Consider the following 23,911-nt stretch of genomic DNA (forward strand, 5'->3'; position numbering starts at 1 on the left):
AAGTTCTTTAGAGGCATCAGTTTCAGTCATTACTAATGAGTAATTATTATTATTTTTTTACTAAAGCAAATGCTTCAGATCTACAATGCATACCACTTAAGTCTTGTTTTAGAATTTATATTTGAAAGATTTGTAAAAATGTTAGGAATTTAGGGTCATACAGGTCTTTTGCTCACCACTAACATTTCAGGTAACAGAATTGTGCTCTCATTATATCTATCAATCTTCCAAATCGAAGCTGAATAGGAGATTTTAATTTTATATGTTAGTGAATGTTTTTATTCCCTACATAGGACATTTTAGAGATAGTGTTTCAAAGATTTTAAGCCATGTTAATTCCAATTTAAAAGTTAAAATCTGTTCAGCTTTAGTTTTGGGGGTGGATGTTATTAGAGTACAACTTTGCTGCCTAAACCTATTGCTGAAGAACGATACACAAAGAGTATTTCATTTCTTTTGATGGCTGCATAGTATTCCATTGTGTATATATACCACATCTTCTTGATCCATTCATCTGTTGATGGACATCTAGGTTCTTTCCATAGTCTGGCTATTGTAGACATTGCTGCTATAAACATTCGGGTACACGTGCCCCTTCGGATCACTATGTTTGTATCTTTAGGGTAAATACCCAGTAGTGCAATTGCTGGGTCATAGGGTAGTTCTATTTTCAACATTTTGAGGAACCTCCATGCTGTTTTCCAGAGTGGTTGGACCAGCTTGCATTCCCACCAACAGTGGAGGAGGGTTCCCCTTTCTCCACATCCTCTCCAGCATCTGTCATTTCCTGACTTGTTAATTTTAGCCATTCTGACTGGTGTGAGGTGATATCTCATTGTGGTTTTGATTTGTATTTCCCTGATGCCGAGTGACGTGGAGCACTTTTTCATGTGTCTGTTGGCCATCTGGATGTCTTCTTTGCAGAAATGTCTGTTCATGTCCTCTGCCCATTTCTTGATTGGATTGTTTGTTCTTTGGGTGTTGAGTTTGCTAAGTTCCTTATAGATTTTGGATACTAGCCCTTTATCTGATATGTCGTTTGCAAATATCTTCTCCCATTCTGTCAGCTGTCTTTTGGTTTTGTTAACTGTTTCCTTTGCTGTGCAAAAGCTTTTGATCTTGATGAAATCCCAATAGTTCATTTTCGCCCTTGCTTCCCTTGCCTTTGCCGTTGTTCCTAGGAAGATGTTGCTGCGGCTGAGGTCGAAGAGGTTGCTGCCTGCGTTCTCCTCAAGGATTTTGATGGATTCCTTTCTCACATTGAGGTCCTTCATCCATTTGGAGTCTATTTTCGTGTGTGGTGTAAGGAAGTGGTCCAATTTCATTTTTCTGCATGTGGCTGTCCAATTTTCCCAGCACCATTTGCGACGACGTGGATGGAACTAGAGCGTATCATGCTTAGTGAAATAAGTCAATCGGAGAAAGACAACTATCATATGATCTCCCTGATATGAGGACATGGAGAAGCAACATGGGGGGGTAGGGGGATAGGAGAAGAATAAATGAAACAAGATGGGATTGGGAGGGAGACAAACCATAAATGACTCTTAATCTCACAAAACAAACTGGGGGTTGCTGGGGGGAGGTGGGATTGGGAGAGGGGGAGCGGGCTATGGACATTGGGGAGGGGAGGCGAACCATAAGAGACTATGGACTCTGAAAAACAACCTGAGGGTTTTGAAGGGTCAGGGGTGGGAGGTTGGGGGAACAGGTGGTGGGTGATGGGGAGGGCACGTTTTGCATGGAGCACTGGGTGTTGTGCAAAAAGAATGAATACTGTTACGCTGAAAAAATAAATAAAAAGGGAAAAAAAAATCATAAAAAAAAAAAAAAAAAAAAAAAGAGTATTTCATAACCATAAAGGCATAGAACATTTGAGAAAGTGTAAGGAGATTGCTGGTTAAGAAAACTGCATAGGATGTTATCTTAAAGAATAATTCCAAAGTTTGGAAATTTTAATTACTCAGAGTATTCATACTTTCCTGAGGTGCATGAGATGGATAAGACAGATTTGATTTCAGCTGTCTTTTGGTGGGTCATTTGAAGAGTTAAGTCTTTTTTTTTTTTTTTTTAAGATTTTATTTGTCAGAGAAGGAGAACACACAAACGGGGGGAGTGGCAGCTGAAGATAGATTTTTTTTTTTTAAAGATTTTATTTATTTATTTGACAGAGAGAGATCACAAGTAGATAGAGAGGCAGGCAGAGAGAGAGAGGGAAGCAGGCTCCCTGCTGAGCAGAGAGCCCGATGCGGGACTCGATCCCAGGACCCTGAGATCATGACCTGAGCCGAAGGCAGCGGCTTAACCCACTGAGCCACCCAGGCGCCCATGAAGATAGATGTTTAACTGACTGAGCCACCAGGTGTCCCATACCACGACATTCTTGACTGGGTTAATTCACAGGAGATTTATTAATTCAGTCAAAAAACATTTATTTTGTGCCTGCCATTTGCTAGGTACTCAGCTAGATGCTGGAAATACAAGTATAAATAAATAAATAAAACAATCTCTGGGGTGCCTGGGTGGCTTAGTTGGTTAAGTGTCTGCCTTTGACTCAGGTCATGGTATCAGGCTCCTTGCCCAGCACGCAGTCTGCTTCTCCCTCTGCTTGCTGCTTTCCCTGCTTGTGCATGCGCACTCTCTCTCTTTGACAAATAAATAAATAAAATCTTTAAAAATAAATAAAACAAAATCTCTTACTCATAGAATTTATATTCTTGTTGGGGAAGATAGACAAATATCTCGAACTAACCCTTTTTCCATGTTAGGTAAATTACATACTGTTTTTCAAGTATAGATCTTCTGGGGGACCTGAAAACAAGAGAGGATCCTTTAGGTCACTCTGGTTTCTTCAGTAATTCTTGGATCATGGGATAATAATTTGGGTGAAGGTAGTTGATGTTTCCTAAAACTGGTGATGATTTTTGATATTGCTCTTATATTTTGGACTAGGTTTAGTTGGTTTAAACTTTTTCTTACTTATTTAACTTTACTTTTTGAGTATGTAAGACATTTATATGGTACAGAAGTCAAAACTGTATAAGCAAGTAGCAGGAAAGTCTTATTTTTATCTGTATTCCCTCTAGCTCGTTCTCACCCCTATAGGTAATCATTTTTTATGAGTTTCTGACTTAACCTTCTAGTGCTTCTTTTTTACTGCATTAGATCTTACAGGAAGAAGAGGAAAAGAAGTGGGAGTCTAAAGGAAGGAAATGAAAAAACAAAAACCAAAACCCCCAAACAAACTTTGCTACACTATTTCTTGGGGCACCTGGGTGGCTCAGTCTGTTAAGCAGCTGCCTTCGGCTCGGGTCACGATCCCAGAATCCTGGGATCGAGCCCCGCATCGGGCTCCCTGCTTAGTGGGGAGTCTGCTTCTGCCACTCTCTCTGCCTGCTGCTCTGCCTACTTATACTCTCTATCTCTCTGTCAAATAAATAAATAAAATCTTAAAAAAAATTAAAAGGAAGGAAATGAATGGTGGGAATGAAGAAGAGTTTTATTAATAAAATCGGGCTTGTGAAATGCTTTATTGGCACTGCTTACACAACTAATTCTGAAAGAGACAACAACTAAAAAAAAATAAACTTTATTTGGAATAACTTTAAATTTACATAAAAGTTTTAAAAATGTTCAGAGAATTTCCTTCATTCAGTTTCCCCTAATGTCATCATCTTACATTACCATTTTTCATGTGCCAAAACTAAAAAGTAACATTGACATATTATTATTAATTAAACTCCATTTTATTACGGTTTAGCATTTTTAAAAATAAAAAGCAGCTTTATGATAAAATTGGAATGAATATTATTAAAGAGGAGGCCAAGACAGAAAGCACAAGAGGCTTCATGTGTACCTGTACTGCCTTTCACCAAGATTACATCAATTATTTACCTATAAAGAGTTGATTTCCTTTGTCCCTTCTAGCTGCTGGGAGCATCTTGTATTTTATTTAATCATGGTGTAATGAGAATACTTACCTATAATGCTTTTGAAATAAATAAAGTAGGGGAAAAGGCAAAAAGTTGTACAACCCAAAGTCAGTGCTTTAAGTGTAGTTGGTTAATTTGTGGAGGAGGTTTTTGGTTTTTTTGTTTGTTTGTTTGTTTTCTGTAAATCTTTTTATAAAATGCCCTGATGTGGTCAGTTTTGTTTTACTCACATTAGTGGAAGGAGCATGGAAGCGATCGATAGTGACATATTGGTAACCCCCCCAGGTCAATGTTTGTAGACTCCACTGCTGATTTTAGAATTGTAGAGCTTGGAGTCTGAAGGTGTCTTCGAGCTGGTTGTGCTTACTTCCTAGATAGTGGAAAGATGTCTTCAGTAATATCTATGCACCTGTGTAGATTACATCTCTGGCCAAGCCTTGCACATTGCTTCGTAAGGCAGTCTGTTCCATTTTTATTATATTTGTCATGAAATTATTCTCTTGTGTTGAAGGATAGATCATTGCTCACTCTGCCTTCTGTGGCAATAGGGGAGTGTAAAGACCAGCCTGCATCAATTGTGTGTGTGTGTGTGTGTGTGTGTGTGTGTGCGCGCGTGCACGTACAGGAGATAGAAGTGTATGATATAGGTGTAACCCCTTGCTTTCCTCCTTCTTTCTTTCCTTCCTTCTTTTGAGATATATTGCCCGTTTATTATTTATTATTTTCTATTTGGTTACATAGGAATGTTGGGATAAAAAGATGCATAATGATAATGAGTGAAACCTCATGTCATGGGGTTGTTATGTGGATTAAATAACATCGTATGTTCGAAGTGTGTAATACAGAGCATGGCACATGGTAAGCATTTAAGAAGTGCTGACAGTGTAGTGATGGTAATAGTCTCTGTTATCAAGTCATTTCCTCCATTAATAGGGACGATAACTAATCAACTAATAAGACTAGTTTAACTGAGGTAAGTGCTATCGGAGAGATAGAAGCAAAGTTCTTATTTGTTCAAATAAAGGAGCAACTAATCTCAGAGACAAAGGAAGGAGAAGTCTTCTCTCCTAAACTTTGAAGTAGAAATAAGATGTCCTTTAAGAGGATGGTATCCTAGAGTGCCTGGGTGGCTCAGTCGGTTAAGCGCCTGCCTTTGACTCAGGGCATGATCCCAGGGTCCTGGGATCGAGTGCCGCATAGGGTGCCCTGCTCAGTGGGGCATCTGCTTCTTCCTCTCCCTCTGCCCCTCCCCTCTGCTTATGCTCTCTCAATCTCATTCTCTCTCTCAAAATAAATAAATAAAATGTTAAAAGAATAGAGAGAATGGTATTCCAGATTGAGGGGCTAGCATTAGCAAAAGCCTGGGGCTAGGAACATGCATGATCTTTTTCATGGAACTTTAAGCATTCGTGTCTGACTGGGGGTTGGATATGTAGAAGATCTAGTGAGAAGTAAACATAGGATGTGGAGAGGTCAGGTTGTACAGGGCTTTGAAAGCAATAGGGCAAGTTTGTACTTTATTCTAGAGGCTTTGAGTAATATTTTCAGGTCTTTGAACAGAAGGCCAGGATTGTAATCTTGTAGCAAAATAGATGTGGTTAGTCTTCCTGTTAATTTAAAATTTTGATTGCGAGAGCTAATGGAAAATATATAGGGGGATGAGATAGTGGCTGTAATCCAAGGTATGAAATGGAAACCATTGGCAGATTGTGTGAAAATGAGTCTTTTAGAATAAGCCCTAAGAACTCTTTATTTTTTGAAGATTTTATTTATTTATTTGAGAGAGAGAGAATGAGCAAGCATGAGCAGGGGGAGGGGCAGGGAGAAGGGGAAAGAGAGAAATGGGCTCCCTCCTCAATGGAGAGCCCATGCAGGGCTCTATCCTAGAACCCTGAGATCATAACTTGAGCTGAAGGCAGGCGCTTAACCCACTGAGCCACCCAGGCATCCCAGCCAGAGGAACTTTTTGTGAATATATTTGGGCCCTTTCATACTTAGAGTATTAAACAAATTTATTGGACAATAACCTCTCAAAGAATCTTAGTCTCTAGATTGGGAGAAAGGATTAGGTTGCTATGCGCATGGAAAGACAGAACTGTACTTTTCCAGCTGACTGCATATGTAATTGAAGATGGACTTACCTCAGTAGGTTGGGCTGTCTTTCAGCTTGAAGGGAGAGCTTTAAGCATATTTTAAAACGGAGCACTCGATTTCTATTTTTTAGTACGGAAATAATTATCTGACACAGGGAAGAACTAGTTTTTGGGAATGAATCTGATGTGCCCAGACTTGAGCATTGCCAACATCTTCTCTTTTTGATATGCTTTTATTTGTTTGTTACGTTGTGTTTTTGTTGATTTCTACCATTGCTTATTTAGTGTTTGCCTTTTCCACAAATGGGACTCCAAATGATTTGTGCATCTTAGTTGGAGAAATTGTTGTGAAGGAGAGACTGATCAGGAAAGAGAGATTGTTTGGCTGCTGGTCAGGTGAAAATTTAATTTAAGCTCACTACAGTTGGGTTACTGACTGGGTGTCTGGAGTGCCCAGTGAGTTATGTTTTGGCTTGGCATCTTTTCTGGTTGGACAGGAGATGTGGCTTCTAGAATGCACTAGCAACAGGGGGTGTATGTATGTAAAAACTGCTTGTCTGTAGGTATGAGATGGATTTGCATGTCTACTAGTATTCTTCTGAAGGGAAGAAAACAAATTACTACTTAGTTTGTATTCCAGGAAATACTAATGCTATTGTACAGTTATATAGTACTTAAGTAAATAACATTTATGCTCTTTGACAATACTTTGTATCTGTTGTCATTTCATGCTCACAACAACCTTGTAAATGAGATTGGGCAGGTATAATTCCTATTTGGCAGAGGGGATGCTGAGGCATAAATAAGAGACTGGGTTAAAGTTATTGGCTCAACAGATCAATAACTGGGGCAACTTCCTAGGTTTCATTTTCAGATTGTAACTTTCAGAAGAAAGCTGAATGTGTCCCTCTTTTTTGTTGTTATTTTTAGCGACGTCTCAGACACCTTCGGAACATTGCTGCCCGGAACATTGTTAATAGAAATGGCCATCAGCTCCTTGATACCTACTTCACGCTTCACTTGTGTAATACAGAAAAGATATATAAAGGTAAGGGAATCTGTGGACTTCCCCACAGATTGTTACATCTCCTTTTTATTCTTTTGTAACACAAGGGAGTATCGGTGCCTCTTGATTTGCTATTATTGCTTATTGGAAAGCTAAACTGTCAATGCTATCCGAAAATATTTCATGAGCAGTTGTTACATGTATCATATATAAAAGAAACATGGCTTTTGGATAGTTCTTAATTGCTAAATATCATTTATTTATGAATGTTAGCTATGAATGTTTTTGTTCCAGTAGGTATCATGAAAGTAGGTATACGAGTCCAGTATATGTACTAATTTTATTTTCTTCAAAACATAATTTTAAAAAAATATTGTGGTAAAATTGAAACCAGTATATGTCTTCTCATATTTGCAATTCCTTCTGTATTTGTGGGGTCATTTTTAGAAAAATGGCTTGGTTTCCTTGACTTCATCTGCACATGTTGTACTGTGGACTGCTGCATAAGTGGCAATTCTGAGAGTAGAACAAATATAATATTTGATTCAAAATCACAAGCGTCTTTTGAATACATATTGGATGAAAGGCCCTTGGATATAATCAGTTGACCTGTGTTGGGTGGTACAAGGGAACAAACATGGTATATGGGAGGAATATTGAATTAGGATTGAAAATAGAGAGTAGGTCTAGCTGTGTGACGCTGGACAATGATCATGGCTTTTTGAAACCTCACTTTGCCCATTTATAAAGTGGAGATGATGATGCCTTATGAAGTTTGCGAGGAACAACTGAGATAAAGTGATAACACTGGGTAAAATGTGATTGAAGATATATTTATATAAACAAAAAGTGGTGTTATTTTAGAGTTACTAAGGGCTTATTTGAATTTTGTACTATGATAAAGATGAAAAATTCAAACAACATTTTACCTTTCTGGTTTTAATAACTTTTTTTTTATTTTAAGATTTTATTTATTTGAGAGAGGGAGAGAGAGCATGAATGGAGGGAGGGTTATAGGGAAAGGGATAAGCAGCTGCATGGGGAGCCCAACAACATGGGGCTTGATCCCAGGACTCTGAGATCATGACCTGAACTGAAGTCAGATGCTTGACCAACTGAGCCACCCAGTTTTACTTACTTTTAAAGACCATTATTAAAGCAGTAGTCATTTAATACCTTTTTGTTTTTTTTATTTCAATACCAGTATATGCCCATTAAAAGATTCAGTAAAGGGGCACCTCGGTGGCTCGGTGGGTTAAGGCCTCTGCCTTCAGCTCGGGTCATGATCTCAGGGTCCTGGGATCGAGCCCCGCATTGGGCTCTCTGCTCAGCATGGAGCCTGCTTCCCTTCCTCTCTCTCTGACTGCTTCTCTGTCTACTTGTGATCTCTGTCAGGTAAATGAATTAAATCTTAAAAAAAAAAAAAAAAAGATTCAGCAAGGAATTACATAGGGTAAAACCACCACCATAATGTAAATAGCATTAAAATAATTTTTAAGGATGAAAAAAAAGGACTCTGAATTCTGCATTTTCATATGATTTTATTTCATTCTTATTTTTCATTGTAACCATTGCATATTCTTAAAACACCATTAAATCTGAATGATCAATGCTAGCTACTATAACAAATACTGCAGCTCTAAGTGGCATAACATAATAAATTTCTTACACTAAGTCCAGTGCAGGTGTTCTTATCAGGCATTGTCTTGGCAGTTGTCCTCTAAGCGGTGACTCAGGTATCCCAGCTTCTTCTATTTTGGAATGCTGCTGTCATCAATACATGACTTTTGGCATGGCAAGAGAGAAGGATTACTTGAGGGAGATTTTTTCTTTTTTTTTTTTTTTATGGAAATGACCTACATGAATTTTATAACATTTCATGGGCCATAAATCAGTAGTGTCATCGTTTTTAGGTGGAAAGGGGACTGGGATATGTTGTCTTCCTATGTGTCCAGAAGGAAGATGAAACAGTTTGGTCATTGTCTTTGGGTATAAGCATTTTTGCAGACCTTAATACATTTGGTCTGCTGCTCACTCATGGGTTTTATCATTAGCAATATATGACAGTGCCAGAGTGTTTTCTTCTTTAGATTAATTAAAAAATTTTTTTTATTTTTATTTTTAAGTAATCTCTACACTGAGTGTGGGCTTGAACCTACAACTCTGAGATCAAGAATCACATGGTCTACCGACTGAGCCTTTTAGGTGACCCATGCCAGAGTGTTAAAAAAAATTTTTTTTTAAAGATTTATTTATCTCTCTTGGGGTGGGGAGAGAGATAGAGTGTCAGAGAGAGGGAGAGAAGCAGACTCCCCGTTGAGTGCAGAGCCCCATGGGGGGCTCATCTCATGACCCTGAGACCGTGATCTAAGCTGAAACAAAGAGTTGGATGCTTAACCAACTGAGTCACCCAGGCGCCCTGAGTGTTTTAAATTATTGATCGTTTTCTGTATAATCAGTCCTTGATTTTCTTCATAAAACTTTTGTGTTCTTGCTCCAGCGTTATCTTTGATGATAATAATTAACATAGTACTTACCAACATATTTTAGGTATTTGTTAACAGTCAAAGTAGTTAATAACAGGGGCTGGTTGATGACCATCTTATTAAAAGTTGTCTAAGAGATGTGGAAGCAAAGTGACTTTTTTGGTTTATTCTTTGTCTTCTTCTAGCTCAGACTACACCTTGAGTTTAGAAGTTATCATAGACTGCTTCTTAAAGTTGCCGCTATGAAATGATCATTCATGCAGTGAGGGGGTAGCTGGTACTCCACAAGGGAGTGCAGTGTCTGCCAGTGGTGGTGAGTCTGTCGCTAACTGGCAAGCCCCTTGACGAGGAAATTTAGTCCCTCTTGTGAGCTTTGGTGAATTTACCTCTAAAATGAGAGAACTGATAATTTCGGAGGCTTCCTCTTACTCCAAAATGTCATGGCTGAATGGAATCTATTTATCATCTTCTTTTGGGCCCGCATGTTGGGTTTTATAACTTTTAACTACCGTAGGAGGAGCCAGGAAGTTGTTTCCTTAATAAGCCTAGTTAATCCACCTTATCTTGTTGGACCTGTGATGATAAACACAAATATTCACTTCATGATCTTTATGCGGCCCTTGGTGTAGGACGACCACTGTAGAGGTCTTCTTACAAACTCACCTGTACCACCTGTTTAGTGGCATCATTTCTCAGTTTCATTTATTTTTAAAGGTTTTATTTATTTATTAGAGAGAGAGAGAATATGAGTGGTAGGAAGTAGGAGAGGCAGAGAGAGAGAGAAGCAGACTGCTGAGCAGAGAGCCCAATATGGGGCTCTGTCTCAGGACCTGGAGATCATGACCTGAGCCGAAGGCAGACGCTTAACTGACTGAGTCACCTAGACGTCCCCATTTCTTAGTTTCAAAAGAAGTTTTTATTTGTTTGTTTTTTAGTTGGAAAAATTTTTGAAATACTGATCTCTAAGTTACTCTTTTATTTTGACTGAATTCGCAGCAGATCCTAAGAAGTTATGTGTGAGATTTTTTGACTTTTGACATCTTTCAGCGCTCTTAGGACACTGCCTACTTATTAGGTAGTTCAGATTAAAGTTATCACAACCCCAGAGAACAAAACCTTGTGTTAATGGATGAAGAACTAGGGTTCTAATCGTGGTTTCCTCTTGAACTTGAAATTTTTATGAAATCATGTTTATTCTTCAGTCATAGTTCTTTTTTTCACCCATGAAATGTGAGTGCCCAGAATGCCAGACAGTTATTTTGGATACATGAGAAGATGAACTCCGTATAATCCAGAAATTTTTGTGTTAGTTTTGTTTACTGCGCTTGGAACAATGCTTGGCACATACTAAGCCCTCATATTTTTTTCCATTTAATTTTTGAACAGCTAATGCAGTTGTGGTTCAAAATATATATAAAGGTTTCAAATCTTTTCACCTGTCTCATCTCTGGTAGTATTTTTACCCCATCCTAATAACCACTGTTTCTACATTTTTTGTTTCTCTTTGCTGAATTCTTTATGCAAATACAAATAAAAATAGTACAAACTATATATAGTTCTGTGCCTTGCATTTCTCACCTAAAATATCTTAGATGTTTGTCTGTAGAGAGCTTCCCTGATTTTTCAGCGCTTCCCTATTTTTTTTTTTTCTGTACAGTTCTGCAATAAGTAGGTGTCCCTTGATTTATTTAATTGGCTTCTCTTGGTAGGCATTTAGGTTGTCCTAGTCTTGCTCTGCACACAGGACTGCTTTGAAAAACTTCATAAGTACATTATTTTGTATGAGTGCTAGTATAGCTGTCGGGTAAATTTCCAGGAAGTAGAAAGAGCAAAGGATGTGTACTTCTAGTTTTTGTAGATATTGCAAAATTTTTTTTATTTGCATTCCCACTTGCTAGGTATGAGTGCCTTTTCTCCCACAGGCTCACTGACAGACTGTGCAATCAAACTTTTGAATTTTTGCCAATCTGATAGGTGAAAAATAGTTTTATAGTATAGTTTAAGTTTGTATTTCTTCTTTTATGAGTGAGGTTGAGGTACTAAAAAAGCATTTGTTAAATGAATAGAATGCTGCATAACAGCCAAAACATGTCACTGAAACCATGCTGTGCAATGTCTGATTGCTTTGTTTTTCTAGGTCTGACTTAGCATGGATAGAGAGGCATTTGTATCTAATGGGCCCTTTCATGTAGAAATAGGTCTTGAGTGGTATCTTTTTTTTTTTTTTAAGATTTTTATTTATTTATTTATTTGACAGAGATCACTAGCAGGCAGAGAGGCAGGCAGAGAGGGAGGAAGGGAAGCAGGCTCCCTGCTGAGCAGAGAGCCTGATGCAGGGCTCAATCCCAGGACCCCGAGATCATGACCTGAGCCGAAGGCAGAGGCTTTAGCCCACTGAGCCACCCAGGCTCCCCTTGAGTGGTATCATTTTTTTTTTTTTTTTAATTTAATTTTATTTTTTTGACAGATAGAGATCACAAGTAGGGAGAGAGGCAGGCAGAGAGAGAGAGAGGAGGAAGCAGGCTCCCCACCAAGCAGAGAGCCCGATGTGGGGCTCGATCCCAGGACCCTGGGATCATGACCTGAGCGAAAGGCAGAGGCTTTAACCCACTGAGCCACCCAGGCGCCCCGAGTGGTATCTTTTTAAAAGTTTACTTGTCAAATAGTTTTGCTTAAAGTGAATTAATAAAAATTACTAGAACTGTGTTAATAAAAATTACAGTTTACAAAGTATTTTTAATTCACTATTTCATTTGAGCCTCACAGTAACCCTATTTTCCATTTGTCATTATCCTTTAAAAGGTAAGCTATGTGACCCAAAAGGTTGACTGACTTGTCCAGAGTGAATATCATAGGTGGAAGGGGGACTGGAATTATTATTATTATTATTTTTTTTTTTTGAAGATTTTATTTATTTATTTGACAGAGAGAGAGATCACAAGTAGGCAGAGAGAGAGGCAGAGAGAGAGGAGGAAGCAGGCTCCCCGCGGAGCAGAGAGCCCGATGCGGGGCTCGATCCCAGGACCTTGAGATCATGACCTGAGCCGAAGGCAGCAGCTCAATCCACTGAGCCACCCAGGCGCCCCTGGAATTATTTTTTGACTCTAAATTCTCCCATATTCACTATTAAATTCTCCTATGTTCACTATTAAATCACCAGTGTATCATGCTGCTAATTTTATTGACAATATTTTAGATGTAACAGAATGGTGGACAGTGTACGCCCATGTTTAGCATGTTAGAGATTACCTCGGATTCCATGATTTCTTGTAGGGCTTTTTTGTGGACCTCTTTCCATTTAAATTAGCAGGTCTAAATACATGCTTGCAAAAAATTCAAACAATACAAATTTTTTTTGTGTATAAAGTGAAACTACTTTGAAATAAAAAATGATTTTTTTTTATCCCTTTTAGGTCTTTTCCCCCTAAAAATAAACGTGGTATATATTAAATAGAATGCACACACACATACACATACATATACCTACACACAAACATCTTTATAGTTAATTTATGGTTGGAATAATTGGTTAATCATTTGGGAAAAAATGAAAAGAATAATACTTAGGGTTTCCAGTGTTGGGAAAACAGGTATTTTCATAAGTGGGATTGTAAAGTGGCACAACACATTTATAGAATATGGCAGTATCTACCAAATTCAAACTGTGTTTTTCCTTTTATCTTGCATTCTCCTTCTCAATGTTTATCTTATATATCTCTGAATGATTATTTATAATATTATAATATTATTTGAAATATCTAAATATTAGCAGTAACCTAAATGTCCATCACAGGGTCCTTTTAAAAATAGTTATAATTATCTCTTTTCTTATTTCAAATAATTATGTCAAATAGAAAAATAGGATACTGCCAAGCAGAAAATAAAAGTCAGCAGCCTATTCCTATCACCTAAGGTAAACATTATTAACATAATTATAAAAATTTGGATCCTGTTTTGAATTCTTAGAACCTGTCTTTTTTTTAAACTTAATATGTAGTGGCTATCTTTCCATAAAATAAAATAATTATCCATATATATATACACACACACACACACACATATATATATATATTTTTTTTTCTTTTTTAGGAAAGACAAACATAGAGTAATATAGATAGTATGTTTATCAAGAAATGCTTTAATCTAAAGATCTTGCCTGTAAGAGTTTTACATTTAGGCCTGCTGTTCATTTATTGCCTGACTCTTCCTTAGCTTTTAATTAATTAATTAATTTTTAAAAGATTTATTTATTTGACGGAGAGCGAGATCACAAATAGGCAGAGAGGCAGGCAGAGAGAGAGAGGGGGAAGCAGGCTCCCTGCCGAGCAGAGAGCCTGATGCGGGGCTCTGTCCCAGAACCCTGAGATCATGACCTGAGCTGAAGGCAGAGGCTTAAACCACTGAGCCACCCAGGTGCCCCAACTCTTCCTTAGCTTTAGTTTCTAGTAGACTTTGACATGTTTCACTATTTTTGAGTTTCATCTATACTATTACATACTTAATATATCTTTTTAAGTTCATTATTTTAAAAAGTTTTTAGAGATTTATTCATTTGAGAGAGAGTGAAACGGTGCATGTGGTCACGTGTGCACGCAAGGGGAGGAGCAGAGGGAAAGAATCCCAAGCAGACTCCCCGCTGAGCACAGAGTGCAATTTGGGGCCCTATCTCATGACCCCGAGATCATGACCTGAGCTGAAATCAGGAGCTGAATGGTGAACTGACTGAACCACCCATCATTATTTTTAAACTTACATCTAAGTAAAATAACTCATTGAATTATAAAGTATTTATTGTCTACTCTGTGCCAGGAATAGTTTTACATGCTGAGGACATAGCAGTTGTATTAAACAAATGTTTCTGTCCTTTCAGACCTTACAATTAGGGGTTGAGGAATATATGGGACATAAATTTAAATATATAAGGAAAACATAAAGTGTGTCTGTATATCACCTAACATCATGTCAGGTAACAGTGGTCCATGTATCACACCTGGGAAATTTGTCTTACAGCAACACAAGTATATGAAGGTCCTTGTAGACTCTGCAGAGACAGAGTGTCGTGATGGTGACTTAAGCGGGTTCAGAAGAGGCAGTGTTTGTCTGCATCTCTGCCATATTTCTCTCTTTTGATTGTGCCTCTAGGTTTGTAATGTTTACAGTACATATGAAGGTCTGTAGAATCGTGAGATTTTAATGCTTACAGAGCATTTGGAATCAGTTTTTGTAGAGTGGTAGTAAGGTAGGAGAGAAGAAAGTCTAAATTTTTAAGGACTTAAATTTGAATCTGGGGTAAAATTTGCTAAATTAAATCTTAACAGTTTTGGTATTTCTTTATGAAAATTTTTCCTTTAAGACCCGTTTATTTAATTTATTTTTATTTATTTATTTTTTATAGCTAAAGGTATAGAGAAAATAGATCCCTTGAAAATGTTTTAAATGGTTTACTGGAACATATGTTATAAAAATTTATAGGATTAAGAGTTAATGAGCTTATTTTCTTTCATATCACTTACTGTTTTTTTTTTTCTTCTTTTCCAGAATTTTATAGGAGTGAAGTGATTAAGAATTCCTTGGTAAGTTTGCTTTCTGATAGGTACACTTGACTAAGCCTATAACTCCTATTTCAGAAAATGCTGAGACATAAGTTCAAGTTCAGTTCTGCTATTTATTATGATACTTCTACAATTAAATCTTCTGCTTAGTTATTGCTTAAATTTTCATTGATTTGTTCATTACTGTATCTCTCATCCTTAGAACATGCCTGGCACATAGTAGGTGCTTGATAAATATTTGCTGAATGAACTGATATTTTCCCTATTAAAAACTTCAGTGTTTTTTTAAATTCATATTCTATAATTCTGTTAGTTTTTTTTGATTATCTGGTTTATGAAACATAATAAATGATGTCTTTGTTTAGATAAAATTCTTAAGAATTGTATGTCTAGGGCCATTGCATTGGATCTTCCCATTTATTTTTTGGTGGTGGAATTGCTAAGGTAGAAATTTGGAAGTGTCCCACTTTTGATAATGTACACATGAGATATTTGCACAAATGGCTCAGTTTATTGGGCCATGTTGACAAAAAAAGGACTTTATGGGAATTATAATATCTTCTTAGTGGTCAAGACTGCTCTATTTGGCCTCTGTCCACTTTTTCAACCTCATTTCCTAATAGTTTTCCTTACTCATTGTGCCTAGGCATACCTCATTTTTTTGGTGCTTCAAACATGCTGAGCTCCTCTCCCTTTCTTATGGCTAGAACACTTGTTTCCCCAGCTCTTTGTTTGACTAAAGACATCTTTGAGGTCTCAAGTTATAAGACTTTGGTTTGGTCTTCTATGACTATTCCATTGAAAGTGGTTCCCTTTCTCCTAGTCACTCTTTTTTTATGTCACCTGTTTTATTTTCATTAGAGCATTCATCACTCTTAGAAACTCTTGTTCATTGATTTCTTTATGTTGATTACGTGTCTCCCACCTTATAGAACACAAGTTCCATGAGGGCAGGGACCTTGCGTAGAGTCTAGAATAGTATTGGTGCTCAGTAAATACTTGTTAGATGAATAAATGGGTATCAGTTATGTGTTATATTTACAGAATCTATTTACATATGGGTTCCATTTTGATCCTTACAATAACCTGTAAGGAGATGAGGTAGGTCTTAAGGAACTGACATCCAGAGAGGCCCAACAACTTTTGTAGTCACATAACTGTAGAGCTGGATCCTAAGTTCAGACCTCTCTCTTCAGGTCTCTGCTACTCTTGCCTCTTTATCAAGCTGCCTTCTCAATGTCTCTAAAATAAAATAATAAATTTGGATTCAGGGCAAGACAGTTTCCTTGAGCCTGTTTCTGAGGAACTCTAATCATCAGTATAGCTCTTGTTCTGCATATAGTAAATGACATGAAATGACTAGCGCCATGCCTGACACATAGTAGCTCTTGAGTCAATATTAGTGTCTCTTTGTCCCCTGGCTCAGGTGAAAATGTAAGTGTCCTACACACCAGGGAGAGCTGGGGAAGAGTGGGTGGTTGCAGGGGCAGATAGAATAGAATTTCACCTTGATTTATTCTACCCTCCTTTTGGTAGTCAGAAGTCTACTGGAAATGGTTTTACCCCATCCCATTGCTTTTACTCTGGATTTGGGTCATAGTGGATCCTGTGCTAATAGTGCCATGTTAGTGTATTGTTCTGCATTATTGTATTGTATTTACTTGGTATTCACTTGCCTTTCAAGTTCATATTTCTAAAACCATCTCGTTGAATGTTAACTCTTCAGCCCTTCGGGCTCCCATCTTTTGCTTCTGAAATGTCCATGAGGTGATACCTTCATGCCTGGTGTACTTAGGTTGAATAAATGTTTTATAAAAATACTGTAGAATGGATTTCAGACAATGGAGATATTTGGACAAAAGACTTGCAAGGTCCTTTGCAGTTACAGTTTGTCCTGCAGTTGTTTCCTGGGGATCCCACTTTGAGCATTTGCGTCCATTGTGATTGTTGATGAACGGTTTCCTCTCCCAAAGTAGATGACAGCTTTTGGAGGTCAAGAGACTGCTTGAGTATCTTTATGTCCTCTGGCTCCCCGTGTACTCCTTGGGAGTTGTTGGATAAATGTTGATTGGTTTATCTTTCCTTTTAAGGATATTCTTTGAGGTTATGATATTTCTGGCAAGGATTGTCTTTCCTATCTTTTATAGCTTAATATAGGTTTGATAAACTGTAGTTCATATGTTCTTTTCTTTTGAAAAGGACTCTTCTTTGTTTTTTTGTTAAATCACTGTGACTGACTCAGATTAATTTGCATTGAGCATCACAGGAGTCAACAACCCTTAGAGAATATGCTGGAGATGGCACATTGTTATATCCCTGCTTGCTGTTTCTGAAGAACCACAGATGAGCAAAGTTTGTAGGTTTTTTTCCTTGCTTAGGAGCTGGTGATTCGTAAGCTGTTGTGATATCTGCTAAATAGAGTTAGCGATTTAAATGCTTTTATTCCTCCTGGTTGCCCTTTGTGCTTGGCACATAGAAGGTGCTCAGTCAGTGTTTCTTAGTGAATGGATTCTTCCATAAATATGTTTATTGACTGACTTCTGAGTTATATCCTGAACCCCCAATCCTCAGTTAGCTATTAAAGATTAGGCATAGTAATGCTTCATTGATTTTTAGTTGAAGCTTTGGGTGATTTTTCACCCTGGTGAACTAAGCTGGACTCTAGTGAGCTTATATTCTTTTTTTACTCCTATAACTTCAAGACTTCAACTGTTTTTCCTAGGTTTGTGTTTTTAGCTTGGTCCCCAGTCCAGGGTGGCTGCTTTTGCCATTGTGATGTCAAAGGAAACATGGAAATGGACATGAGTTAAAAAGGATGTTTTCGCCCAAAGATTAAATTGATCTTATGTGCATATTCCTTGGGTCTTTCTAACTCTTGGCTACTGCAGATCACTGCCGCAGTGCTGTTGGTGTTCTGTGCCCTGCCTGGTACATTTGCAACTAGCCATGTGTGGCTACTGACTGCTTAAAATGTGGTTCAGTAATACTGGGGAACTAAATTTTTAATTTTATTTAATTCTAATTTAAATAGCCACAAGTGGCTAATGGATATGGTATTGGACAGCATGGTTCTGGATGCTTCTGAAGAGCTTTCTTACAATCTGACATTAGCAGGAAGAGGTTTCCCTTTTTCTGTGCTTTGAGAAAACCAAACTTTGGAGGCATCTGGGTGGTTCAGTCGGTTCAGGGACTGACTGGCCCTTGATTTCAGCTCAGGTTGTGGGATCGAGTCCTTTGTGGGATTTTGTTCTCAGTGTGGAGTCTGCCTGGGATTCTCTCTCCCTCTCTGTCTCTCTGCCTCTGCCCTGCCCCTACTCCCTCTCTCTTTCTAAGTAAATAAAAATCTTTAAAAAACAAAAGAATGAAGAACCTTGTCCTTATACCACTGATACCATTCTAAAGCGGTGTGATAGCTGTTCCTTTGGTTGTCTTAGCTTCTTTAATATATATGATAAACCTTACAAAGGCAGGGACCTGTATGCGTCATCTTCATAACCTCCAGAATTATTGTGATGGCTTGTGTTTGGCAAACAAGACAAGAAAAATAGCCTAAGCCAAGTTAGTTGTAAAAGTCACCATTATTTTATGTTCACCAAGAAAAACAAACACTTGTAATTAAATTGAAACACAGGACCTTCGTAATAGTCCTGAATGAGTCGTGATTTGATCTTCCTAACCTCTTGTTACTTTGACATTTCTTTTACCCATTCCAAGGTATTTATTTAGCAGTCTTTCCTTCCTTTAGGTATATTGCTTGACCTGTGTTGGGAATCTTTTGTATCTCAATAACAACATAAATATGCTTTCTCAATCTGTGGGAATTTCATTAAGTCTTAAAGAAAAGGATGCATGAGGTTTTTTTTTCTTCATTCACAAATACTGCTTCTCTAATACCAAATTCATGTCTTCTTGTTTTATGTCTGTGACCTTTTGCCTATACAAAACTTAATACTTTTTTTTTTGAAGTTCATAAAGTTTCATAAAGAAGAGATTACAGTTCTTAAATATACAACTTGATGAATTTTCTGAAATTGAATATACTGGTATAACCAGCTTCCAGGTCAATAAGTAGAGTATTTTTAGCGACCCTGAAGGCCCCTCATGCCTTCTTCAGTTACTGCTACTGCCCTGACTTAACATCATCAATTAATTTTATCTACTTCTAAGCTTTACAGAGATGAAATCATAGAGTATGTACTCCTTTGTATCTGACTTGCACTTTATATTGAAAGAGTCTCAACTGTATATTTTAAGAGTCTTTCAGATTGTGGGTATATTTGTAGTTTGTTTATTCTGTAATACTGCATTGTGTGAATGTACCAGAATTTATCCATTCTTCTGTTGAGGGCATTTGGTTAGTTTCTAGTTTTTGAGCTAATATGAATAGTGCTGCTGTGACCATTCTCTTGTGTATCTGTTGGTTGACCCTATGTGTACATTTCTGTTAATGTGATACATATCTAGGAGTGGATCTGTAGGGAATATTCATAGGATCCACTTTAGTATATATTGCCAAATTTTCCAAATTTTTGTTTCACTTACACTCTCGCCAGCACTGTTTGAGAGTACTGGGTTACTCTATGTTGTTCCAATCACTTTCTGTTTTTTTAACCTTTTGAATTTAAAAATTTGATAGATATTATATACAGGACTTTTTGTTTGTTTGTTTCAGTTTAAACCCAGAGAGATATTTTAAATGGCATTGAAGTCAGCACAGGCGAACAGGGTTCAGCATGCCTAATTTAAGAGTTTAAGAACAGTTATTTTTAAGGTTGTGCATGTAGAGACAGTGACATCTAGTGACTGCCACCTGGCGGTCAAAAATTGTAGAACCTTATTGATCTTAATATTTCTAAAATTAAAATTCATCCTCAATGTGAAGGAAAGTGCATGTTAGAATTAATGATAAATTAGACTCTGTTAGATGATGTTAAAAATAATGGCATAAAATAAAGCAGAATAAGAAAGTATCTGGCAGTGCTGTTTTCTGGTTTCCTTTGGTAGTCACATAGACAAAATGTCATATAGATAAAATCATTTGAATAGACACCTGAAGGAATTGAGGGAGAAGCTATGTACCTGTGTGGGGGAAGACTGTTACAGGCCAGGAAGCAGGAGGGTTACAAAGGCAGGAGTGTCCTTGAGGTCTTTAAGAACTGGCTAAGAAGCTAGTCTGGCTGGGGTTGGGTGGGGTGAGCAGAGGTGGTTTGAGATCTTGCTAGACAAGTATGACAACAGGGACAGAGGAATTGAGGGTCAGGGCAGTAAGGGAAATGACCTGGAAAGATGGGATATGATGGTCAAGAGTTGGTCAGCAGGAGAGAGATTTGGACAGGGATATAGTTGCAGGCCACACAAAGGTAGGGGCAGACAAAGACACTGTCTGGTAAACAAAGACACTGAATGTATTCATTTTTCTGTTTTCTAATGTCCCTAGCACAGTGCTTCACCCAGAGAAGTCCAATAAATGCCTATTGCATTGAGTAACTGAAGAATCCAGCTTCTGCAGGCTAGAAGGTGGAGATGTGTCTCCAAGTTACAAGTCAGAGCTTTGGTTTCTTCTCATATATATTTAACATAGAACAATTAATTGTCAGTGTACAATTCAGCTTTAAAGTTCTCTGGCTTCAGGTAGCCATATTCTCTACATGATTTGTTAACTTTTGCATTTTGTTATTGTTGTTCAGGAGGAGATTAGATTGAAGGGTTATTGGTTAATAACCAAAATGATTGAAGCAGTAAGAATGGAAGTAGCTAAATTCTTTAAGCTGATTTTGTATATTCACAAAAGTACAGGTGAATTAGGTAATGAAACCATATGTACCCATCTTCAACAATTACAAAGTTGATCATTAGATACTTTTACAAAAGGGAGTTTTTAAACTTCTATTACAAAATTAAAATCTCATAGTGGGAGTAAGAGCAGTGGTAGTTTGTGTGTGTGTTGAAATTTATACATGTGTGTTTCTTTAATAAATAAGAGGTATCAATTATTAAGTACCCACCTGTGATTCTAGTCATGTGTTGGATGCATGATGTACATTGGTTCTTATCCTGATACCTGTGCTATAAGGTAAGAAATATATGCCTGTTTGATAGGGAAACTGAGGTTCAGACAGTCTGAGAAACTTGGCCCCTGCGGGGGGCACTAGGGCAATCGTGACATTGGAAAGCCCTACTCTTCTGCAGCTTTATGCTGCCTGCCTTACTTCACACTTCCTTTAGCTTCCTTCCTTCAACTGAGTCAGTGTCTGCTGGAGGTCTAGTAGAGGTCAGTGATGGCCCTTGTGATTGAATAAGCAAAGGTCTAGAGCAAGTTTTATTTTTCATTTTTTTAAATTTATTTGACAGAGAGAGAGAGATCACAAGTAGGCAGAGAGGCAGGCAGAAAGAGAGGGAGAAGCAGGCTCCCCGCTGAGCAGAGAGCCCAATTCGGGGCTCGATCCCAGGACCCTGAGATCATGACCTGAGCCGAAGGCAGAGGCTTTAACCCAGTGAGCCACCCAGGCATCCCAGGAAAACTGCAAGAGCAAGTATTTTTAGGGACAACATGTGATATAATTATCAAAATCATAAACTTTGTTTGAAATTCTGACTTCCTGAGCTGTTTTTAAATTTTTGGGAAAAAAACCTGACCCAACAGTATACCTTTTATGAGTTACTGGCCTGAGTGATTGTCAAAGTTTATGTTTCATTTGAATTGTAACCAAATAAATTAACATTTCATCTCTATGGGTATGCATGAGTAGAGAGTTGTCTCCTCTTAATTATGCCAGATTATGTTACCCTGTATTAAACTGCACCATCTTTGGGGTTTTCTAACTTCTGTCTGGTCAACTATATGACATGGAGGGAGACTAAGATAATTGACACATACAGTTAAAGTACCAGGGAAGAACAGGGTTCTTTGAAAACACATCGGAGTATTATTTATCTCATTTTAAGAGAGGCTGGCTAGGAAAGGTTTCTAGCTAAAGCTAATTTCTAAGTTGAGATGTGAAGGATGAGTAGAGGTGAATTAGACAGGGAAAGAGAGTTTATTGGGCTGAGAAGTAACTACTGCTTTATAACGTCAGCATGCAATTCCCAAGAGTTATCTTGTATGTTTAGAGAAATTTTTATGACTTCTTAAGTTGTGTTTCTTATGACCATACATTTGTTACTGGGTGATAAGAGCGGTGATAGTTTATGTTTTGAAATTTCTTTTGTACAAGTGTGTTTCTTTAATAAAAAAACAGTCATTGAGCAGCGTTATGGAGAAGTTGCTCTGGCTAAATAATGAGTTTACATTCTCCTGTGGGTAGTGAGTGGGCAGTGAACTTTTCAGAGCCATAAATATCCTGATATTCTGCAGCTGTACCACAGTGAATATGGTATAGGTCCCTAGATCATCTTAGTACTTAGATAATTTGTTCCATCTATGAAACAGGCTGACCTGTATAGGTTAAATATAAATATAAATCATCTGGGTCTTTATAATAACGTTATTGGGCAATAAAGTCTTTCAGTATGTCTGAATGTACCAGCTCAGGAATTATGGCTCTTTGGCGGCTATGTCATGAAAGTATGAAGGAAGGTCATTGTAATGAGAAGACTGACAATAGCTGTGCTGTATTAATGTTGTATTGGCTTAGAAAAGAAACCCATGTCATCTAGTCAACCGTATGAAGTAACTTCAGAACACCACTCTCACTTTCAAAGGCTTTTTTTTTTTTTTAAGATTTTATTTATTTACTTGACAGAGAGAGATCACAGCAGAGAGAGAGGGAAGCAGGCCCTCTGCCGAGTAGAGAGCCCGATACGGGACTCGATCCCAGGACCCTGAGATCATGACCTGAGCCGAAGGCAACGGCTTAACCCACTGAAGCCACCCAGGCACCCTCAAAGGCTTTTAATTTATTTTAGAATGAAGTATTTACGAATATTTAATACAACTGCCTCCCCACCCCCAAGTCCTCCCTCTCCCTGTTCAGATATATTCACCAGTCTTTTCCTTTTTTCACTTTGGGAAGGGGTGGTTATTTCACGGTTTTTCTGGTGCTTTATTACTCTGAGAGTGAGAATTTGAAATTATAATGTGTCATAATCTAGGGCACATATACTTTTGTTGAGAGATGATCTTACACATAGAGTAAATAGCTACCTTTTCAGGTGGTATAATTTGAAGGCCAGGAGGTCCTCTAACACCTTTAGACTTTAGACTTTAAGGCCTGAATTTACATCATGAAGAGATACCTTTATTTGATTTATTGCTTCAGCCTCCTCCTTTAAGATGCTGTATTTTTTTCTGCTATTGGGTCTTTTTTTTTTTTTTAATATTTTATTTATTCATTTGACAGAGAGATCACAAGTAGATAGAGAGTCAGGCAGAGAGAGAGAGAGGGAAGCAGGCCCTCTGCCGAGCAGAGAGCCTGATGCAGGACTCGATCCCAGAACCCTGAGATCATGACCTGAGCCGAAGGCAGCGGCTTAACCCACTGAGCCACCCAGGCGCCCTGCTCTTGGGTCTTTAAAGAATACAGTTTCGTTACTTTTCATTGGGATAGAACACACATTGCAGTAAAGGGCAAAAATAATAGCCTGATGACTTTTTAAAGGGAGTAGTTCAAAAAGTAGAACATTATCAGCACCCCTTTGTTCTTTCTCTAGTCACTCCCTGCTCCCAAGGAGAACCACTGTCTTGACTTGAAGCACCATTGGTTAGTCTTGCTTGTTTTTGAATATCTCTCTCTCTCTCTCTCTCTCTCTCTGGCATGTCCTCTCCTGCTTAGCATTACGTGTGTGAGATTCATCCATGTTGTTGCATGCTGTAGTTCATTCTAATGCCATGTCCTTCGGTGCA

At 37.9% G+C, this 23,911-nt stretch overlaps 1 protein-coding gene across 1 annotated transcript in view; it reads left to right on the forward strand.

Annotated features, from left to right (window-relative positions):
* The window catches only part of UVRAG (UV radiation resistance associated), a 301,625-nt gene that overhangs the window by 27,137 nt on the left and 250,577 nt on the right, over positions 1-23,911 (forward strand). Inside the window, exons 2-3 of the mRNA XM_046016488.1 lie at positions 6,956-7,073; positions 15,056-15,090. Coding sequence (XP_045872444.1) covers positions 6,956-7,073; positions 15,056-15,090 — 153 coding nt within the window. The remainder of the gene's footprint in view (positions 1-6,955; positions 7,074-15,055; positions 15,091-23,911) is intronic.

Source organism: Meles meles, chromosome 8 (assembly GCF_922984935.1).
Source record: "Meles meles chromosome 8, mMelMel3.1 paternal haplotype, whole genome shotgun sequence".
Taxonomy (NCBI): domain Eukaryota; kingdom Metazoa; phylum Chordata; class Mammalia; order Carnivora; family Mustelidae; genus Meles; species Meles meles.